Here is an 8,440-nt window from a genome sequence, read left to right on the forward strand (position 1 = left end):
ATGCCTATCAAAATATCTAGTAAGCCATGGTTAAATGCGATTATTCAAGACCTTCGAATGTTTGAATCTTTGTTTTTATTCAAAAACGCGAGTTCTTTAGGTTTTTTTAACAAATTTATTAAAACAATATTGTTAGTAAGACAGCTTAAGACATTGTGGTCTAATCGTGTTTAAACCTTAGTAATCTGAAATGAAATCGTTGTTCCTTTGAAAAACGCGAATTCTTTAGGTCTTTTTATTTATAAACAAATTTGTTAAAAACAACATTGTTAGTAAGACAGCTTAAGATATTGTGGTCTAATCGTGCTTAAACCTAAATAACCTGAAATGAAATCGTTGTTTCTTTAAAAAACGCGAATTCTTTAGGTATTTTCATTGCTTACGATAAATATTATTAGTTTAAAAATGAATACAAATTAATCGCTATGTGAAACAATAATGACAGTAAGCTTAAGTTACTGCGACCGAATTGTTGTAAGCCCTAATCGTCTAATATAAATCAATTAACATACCTATTATGGTCACTTTTTTAGGGAATCGAACTCGTACCTATATTTTTTCACTGCCGTGGATATAATATGAGGATCTTTTCTATGTTTTCAGTATCGTTTTATAGTAGATAAGGGTGTGGCTAAATAGAACAATGTATATCAAGTGTTAAAATAACATTTATAATAATATATATAAGTTATTCACTAATACCCGTGTACCTTTTTGGGGGTTAACCAAATGTGGTACCTTTACCAACACTTTCGGCTAACCCACGTTTCTTTTTTTTGCCATACCTTGTACTTTTCCCATCATTGAAGTTAGATTCCGGCTACGGGGTCCGGCGCATTGCAGAGATGGCAAACCGCAGTTTTGCTCCGGTTCTTCATCTCTACATTCCGTCATCTCATCCCCATTCCCAAGCCCATCGCCATCCCCGTGGATGGGGATGTAACACCCCCAGGAAACCGCCAGCATCCTACAGCATCTGCATCTGCAGCCCGGACGGAATGTCAAGACGGATATGCCTCGCTTTTGATGTTGCCAACGTGCCTTCGCCTCGTCCTCGTCCTCGTCCTCGTCCTCGTCCTCGTCCTCGTCCTGGTTGTCCTCGTCGTCAGCGAAATTAATACTGAAATCCATTTTCCATTTGGCAGTCAGCGACCCTCACCCATCCTCGGCCCTCTCGCTCGCACTCGGCATGGAGTGTATTTGGCTGTCTCGCTTCTACCTGTTCGATTGTGTCATCAATCTCACATGTCCTTTGCTCCTTTGCTCCTTTGCTCGTCGTTTTTGCTCCTTTCTGGCGTTTTTGTTTATTGATGTGCACTGCTGCAATTGAGATTTGTGCCACATTTTAGGCAAATTAATTCGATACGAGCTGGAATGGAATTCATTATTCGTTATTCGTTATTGTCGCAGATCGAAGAAGAAAGCGAGAGCGAGGGGTGCGGCCATATAGCGCTATCCCGCTCGGCTTCGCGTACCGCCTATACGATATCATACCATCCGATCGAATCGAATCGAATCGAATGGCATCCCATGGATTCGAATCGGAGCGGTCGTTAGCTTAACGTTTCTAATTGAGTGCTCTCGAGTTGAGTGCAAAAACACTGCATTTGCAAGTGCGATGCCTTAACCCTTTTGAGGTCTCGAGGGTTTCTCACAGGCCGTCATTCGCTAAAAGGGTTTTTTTTTTTGTGGGCCAGGCGACGAAGGTTACCATTGGCATCGCTGTTTTTGTGGAATAAATTCAAAAATTCCCTCGATAGATAGAGTGCATGAGAAGCCATTGCAAAATATTAAAGACAATCGAGTAAGGGCCACCAAGTCCGATGGGTAATATATGTATGCTTCTTTTTATCGTTTTAACTTAGTTAGTTTTATGTTTCGTTTCAAATCAATACAAATAAATATACAATCTATTGTATAAATATTTAAATCTATATATTATTAAAAGTAATTCTTCCTAACATAACTAGCGCATCAATTAATCAAATTTTTAGCTTGGCAATATAAATAGTAAATAGTAATACAAACTAAAATAAAGCAGAGTTTTTTTTGATCGGATAAATACTCTCAAATTTATTAAGGATTCATCAAGATTTTGTATACACTTTTTTTATAAATGTACTTAACTAAAAACCATGCATACATTAAATAATATATGAATTATTTATCATCTCAATATTCTTTAGGTTTTAAAAGTCTTTTACATGCCATGGTAGCAGTAATTTTTGTAAGCAATTTTATTTAGGTTGCATTACAAGCTTGGCAATATAAATAATAAATAATAATACAAACAAAGAGAAAGCAGAGTTAGTTCTCTGATAAATACACTTAAGATCAATCAAATATATTAAGGATTCAACAAGATTTCCTGTAACACTTTTGATAAAAATCTACTTAGTTAAAAACACCGAAGTTGCTAAAACAAAACCATTAAATAATAAATTAATTATGAATCATCTCAATAGACTTTAAGTTTTAAAAGTCTTTTACATGCCATGGTAGCAGTAATTGTTGTAAGAAATTTTATTTAGGTTGCATTACATTTCACTCAATGCTCCAGCCTTTTACATTAACTTATAGAGCACCATTTCCAAAGAGTTACATTCTAGTTCAAGTGGCAAATACTTGTTTCGTTACCTCCGGCCATAAACAATTTGAAGTATTTGAATTTGTTTGCGCTAAAGTTTTCAGTGGTCTCCATCTCCATCTCCATCTCCATCTGCAATCTCAATCTCAAGCCGTGTCCCTCCATTTTCGGTGAGACTCTTGAGATCAATAAAAGTTGTTATCTTTTTTATGCGAAAAAGTGCTACAGAGCTATAAGCGCAGTGCATATAAAAAGTTAAGCCATCCACAAAGTTTTTTAGGTGATTTGAAGAAGGGCTGCCGGTGGGCCGTTTGTGGCTTAACCCGGCGGCAAAATCAGCAGCATCATCATCATGGTGGCAGGCAAGTGCAGGCAGTGTGGAACAACAGAGATTATGTAACACTAATTCCATTAACCCCCTTTGTGCGGTCCGTCCCTCCGCCGGCCCCCCTCCCTACTCCCCTTTAACCCCCTTTCGAATACCGAGTTTGTGTATACCTCTCGTTGCCTAATCAATTTACGATCATAATTACTTGGCTTTTGGTCTCGGTTTTGGGCTTGGCTTTGGCTTTGGCTCTGGCATTTCGCATTTCGCATTTCGCTTTGCTCCTTGCCAAAAAGCCAGCGATTCAATCTGGCCAGCCTCCTGCAGCCAGGCCACGCGGTCCGGCCAACCCCATTAATCTAGCATCCAAACACCCAACCACCCAGCCCAATTCCATAGAGCAAATTCCGAAACCGAATCCTGCCGCTGCTGCTGAAGAAGAGGTCCTGGCGCATAGGAGCAGGCCAATAGGCCCGGGTAAAGGCTTCAAGATTGTGATCGTTCACGTGTGAATTCAATTATCAACATTTTCAATGCCCCCGAACCCGGACTCCAAGCGGAACAGGGAGAAGAACCCGGAGAGGAGCCCGGAGAGGAGCACGGATTCGGAACCGGAGTGAGTGCGGTCACCACACCCTGGTGACCTGGCAGTTAGTCTTCGCCACGATGCATTTGTCCAGGGGCTTGGTCGAGGGGGGGATGCCGGAAAGGAAGTCATTAAAAGGCTGTGTGTGCAGGAGCCTCGAACCGAAAGTACCCAGTAGTTCTAAATATATATTTATAATACTTTCTTTACTATAAGGTACAACAAAATATATCAATTTTAAAATATAATCACTGTAATTATAATGCTTTCTGATATACTTTTCCATTTAAAATATTATTATTTTTAAATATATGTATTGTAAACTTTGTGTATAACATAATAATAATAATAGGTTAAACTTGTTGTGGTAGGATATCAAGTATATAAATAAACAAAATTCTTTTCAACAGAAAGAACTAATTATTAATTAGAAATTTACTAAAATATTTGTAATGATTTATTTTTGTTTTAAATTTTATCATTCCAATGATATATTTCTGTCTATTGCTAACATTATGATTTTTAAAAATATTGTTACTTTTGTGACTGGCACATTATTTAATAAGTAAAGTGCAGTGTTAAATAAAAAATTACCTTTTAAATTTCAATGAATCAATTAAAGGTAAATTGTTTACAAAGGTTACGTATACGTAATATATATTTCCATCATGTATTTGTATTCTATTCTAAATAATCAGCAAAGTAATTTTTAAATTTCAAATTAAAATTAAAAATTAAATTTTTAAAATCAATTTGATTCTGTGAGTGATTTTAAACAAGTCTGTGTTTTAGTTATAGTTCTTGTTTTCCAAATAACCTAAATCACTTGACGAAAAAACATTGGATTTCAGAAGATTTACGATTTAAAATCTCTACATATGTTATGGTGTCATGAAATGTGGAATCGCAATTAATTTCAGAGCGTGCTCAATTTTTTTTGCCATAGAAACGAAAAAGACCAGTGACATAGATCCGAAATTACTCATACGCCACGTATGCCAGGTGAAATCTGGCCAACGCCAAATGCTCTCAGGTAAAAACGACACTAATTAAGGATAATCAGCTTTTAAGCCATGTGTACGCATTAATTAAACGTAAACATGTTGTGGAAACAGGAGAAACATTGAGTGCCCAAGACTGGAAGAAGTTTTTTAAATTTAAACTGTCTGTTCTTTAAAATTTCAAGAGACTTTATTTTTCAGTTGATTTTAATATCAAACAAAACGAAGGGTTTATAAAGAGTGTATACTGCACCTGTACATTGCCCATTCTGTTTTGCAAACTCTCAAATGAAAACTAAAGTTTATTGCTGCGGATTAAAAATAAAAACTAAATGTATTGCCTATAAAATGGGGGAAAAACGTGCATAAAATTGTATAAATATTTTTATATACATGTATAGGGATATCGCAATGCACATTTTGTGCGGCCAATGGGGAAAAAAATATTCATTGCGGCAGATTACGTAACGGGGCGTTTTGCTGTTTTTGACCATCTCGTCCGTCTCTCGCTTTTTGTATATGTTTCAGTCACGTTTTGGTATAATTCTCCAAATATGTATATACATTTCGCCGGCTTATATTAAATCGATATTTCATCCTACTTCCTGGTCGGCGCCCCTCAAAACTCCACCACTGTCGCGCACGATTGTGTGAGTGCTGGTGATTTATATTGTTTGGCCACATGTGTGTGTGCTCTGTGTTCTGTGTTCTGTGTTCCAGTGCGGGTATGCTGTGTGTGTGGCGGGAGTGCCCGAGTGAGAGTGGCCCCGGTGGCACGGTGTGTGAGTGTGGGGATGCGAGTGTGGCAAAGTACAAGCCGCCGTGGCAAGACGCGCGAGGCGCATCCAAAAATTTCGTTTGCTGCAAGGGACAGAGTGTGTAATGAAAAATGTGTGGGGTATGACAGGAAAACGAGCGATGCAGAGGGACAGTTGGGATGGAGTGAGGATGTGGGGATCTGGGGATGTGGATGTGGGCAGGAGACGGAGGTCCTCCTCCCAGGATAAGAGCGCCGGGGAGCGGGAAGCGGGAAGCGGATGTGGGGTCTCGTAGGCTGGATGCCAACCGCGCTCATGACAAACAAAACGCATCACACACACGCACACACCGCGAAAAAAGTGCAATGCCATTGTCATCATGATTAAAATGGCAATTAAAACTAGGTTAATAATATTAAAAAAAAATAAATTGCCATCATATCGCCCAGTTTTTCACATTTAAATTCCTTTAAACTACAAGCAATGTCATTGAGTGATTAAATTAAATGTATATTTAATTATTCCATCCATTGTTATGGGCATAGGTATTTTATTCACCACCGAAGATCACTTGTTCATTCGAAACCATCCTTTTTATTACTTCCCATAACAAATAATAGCTTCTATGATCACCTTATGATCATCCCATGTTCTTCGTTATTATGCATACTGGAACACATTACAAAAGAAGTCATTGATAAATTCATTATTTACCAGAAAATGAAGGGTGGAATATTTTACAGCAGAACTTTTTTAATGGGTTTTTATTATTTTAAAAATGTACTAATGGAGTTCATCGAGTGTTTTAATTTTTAAATAATAAAAAACTTACAAGCAATGTTAAAAACATTTTTAAGCGAATTAATACAATATTAAAAATTAAAATTAATTTTGATCAGTTGAGTGGAGAGCTTAAAAAATCAATTTCTTAGTTTAAGAATGAGTTCTTACAATCTCCAATGAAAAAAATCATTTGGGGTATTTAAAGTATACTTTTAGGTCTCTTAACACCTAATTCAAAATCCCAAGACATTGAAGAGTTTAACATATATTAATATATATTTTTGAATTCTATAATAGTGCCAATTTTGTATAAATTTATAATAATTCCAATGACATGCAACGTTTTTTCTGCAGTGCACTAATGCCTGCATTTATGTGCTTTGGGTGTGTGTGTGTGTGGCTGAGGGCGCCTGTGTGCGAGTGTGTGTGTGTGAGTGTATCCTGCAGCTGAGTATCTGTGTGCATGAGGAGCCCTGTCAGCCTGTACTTGTATCTTTGCCACTGCATCTTCGCATGTCCCGTTAGTCGCCTGGGTCACCGGGTAGATTCGCTAGTGGATTTGTTCGTCCTCCTCGTTGGCTTCTTTTTCTTTTCCATCTCCGTCTGCTTCCTATACCCCTTCCAAAACCCCTTCCGAAACCCCTTCCGAAACCCCTTCCCATACCCCTTCCAAAACCCCTTCCTTTTCCCCCCATCTTTATCCCCTTCCTCTTCCTGGTCGGCATTTAACCGTCTCTTGTTCTCGGCCATTTCTCTCAGCTATTTGTGCAAGTCATTCACAAATACACATAAATATCACTCATACGTCACGTACGCCAGGTCAATGTTGTACAGCCAATTAAAAACCATGTTTTTACCCCACATTGTTTTTATTTATACAACATTTTTCGAGAAGAAACTATTTGATTTTGGTTAAGGCTGAAATGGCTAAATATACATGTGTACCACTAATGGATACAAGGCAAATAAAGTGAAGAATTTTTCTCCCTTCACATTCACTTTGTGGTACTTTGTGAAAAACTACATAGTCCCCAAGCCAAAAAGAAAAAAAACAACTTTAGAGTAAGCTTCATGCCCGTTGGTGTACAAAATTATGTACACGAGAGAAATGCAAATTTTAGATAAGAGTATCTATTTGCATATTTTCAAATTTACTCTAAAGGTTCTCCTTTTGCTTTAATTAAGTTGAAAAAAATGTATATGGACTCACCATGTGTTTTTCCTCCTTAAAGCAGTGCTTTTTTCTATTTCTTTCGCATTGCCCACTTGTAGTATTTAAAAAAAAAAAACTGCAAAAGATATCTGCTTATGGGCAAATATCTTGTAATATTTGCCATTTCTTGCCCGTCTACTTATCGGATTTCTTTCCTTCTTCGGTTTTGTGCCGTCTGTTCTCAACGATTTTCAAGTGCCCATGTTTTTCCTGTCCGCTTTTCCGCCTTATCTTGGCCACTCCCTTTTCTTGGGCCTTAATCGGGCTTAATATTAAAGTGTAAAGCATTTTTAAGAGTGCTAAAATGGTAAAATTGTTATATTTTTATAAATTTACTGGTGAATTTCCATTAATTGGTAACTATAAATGTAAGTTTGGTCAATAAGCCAATCTCCAGAGATTTTCAAACACTTATAACAGTGCTCAAAAGTATGCAATGTTATATTTTGGTTCTATACAGCTTGCAAAAATGTGAACAGTGCTCAAAAGTATGCAACGTTATATTTTAGTTCTATACAGCTTGCAAAAATGTGAAGAAAAGATTATTTTTACTATAGATAGCATTCAAAAAACCCTAAAATAATTTTGAAACTAAAAGATGACAACATGTTTTTCAAAAAATCTTAGAAAACTTTCAAAGTGTCATAGTTAACACTTTCCATGCACCATATTTTTCAAATGTCGGTGCACTTTAAGCTCGGTTTAGTATATAGTTTGAGGGACTGTCCTTAAAACTTTGAAGGTTCTTGTTCTGCCACTTATCGGCTTTCGTCTCTTTGCTGTTTTCATTCCTCCACCGAGGTTTTCCACTGCGCTTTCTCGGCTTATATTTGCTCCATTTAAGCGCTTTCTTCAAATCTATTTTTAATCTCTTCGCAGAGTGCACTCCAAGTCGTTGTTTGTATTGTATTATTTGTGCGGGTATGGGTGAGTGCCTTGTCTGTGTGTGTGTGTGCGGGCTCGTTAGCTGTGTGTGTGTGCTTAGGGGCGTGTTAGTGTGGGTGCATGTGGGTTTCGTGTGGGTGTATTTGTATGAGTGTGTGGTTGTGAGCCGGGTTAGTTTGCGTGGGCCGCCTTTTGTGGGTGTGGCCCAGCTAATAAGCAGGAAATTAAAATGTTATATGCATTGCCATGGCTGCCGGTGCTGGTTTTCCTCATTTCACTTCAGCGACCCCTACTTTTCCTCC

At 37.6% G+C, this 8,440-nt stretch overlaps 1 protein-coding gene across 1 annotated transcript; it reads right to left on the reverse strand.

Annotated features, from left to right (window-relative positions):
- Positions 1-145: 145 nt before the first annotated feature.
- LOC119557756 lies at positions 146-7,329 on the reverse strand. The gene is made up of 2 exons (XM_037870652.1): positions 7,251-7,329; positions 146-1,320 (listed from the first exon to the last, which is right to left on the reverse strand). Exon 2 carries the CDS (start codon positions 1,129-1,131, stop codon positions 757-759), a length of 375 nt encoding a protein of 124 aa, XP_037726580.1. The 5' UTR covers positions 1,132-1,320; positions 7,251-7,329; the 3' UTR covers positions 146-756.
- Between the last annotated feature and the right edge of the window lie 1,111 nt (positions 7,330-8,440).

This window comes from Drosophila subpulchrella, chromosome X (genome assembly GCF_014743375.2).
Source record: "Drosophila subpulchrella strain 33 F10 #4 breed RU33 chromosome X, RU_Dsub_v1.1 Primary Assembly, whole genome shotgun sequence".
Classification (NCBI taxonomy): Eukaryota; Metazoa; Arthropoda; class Insecta; order Diptera; family Drosophilidae; genus Drosophila; species Drosophila subpulchrella.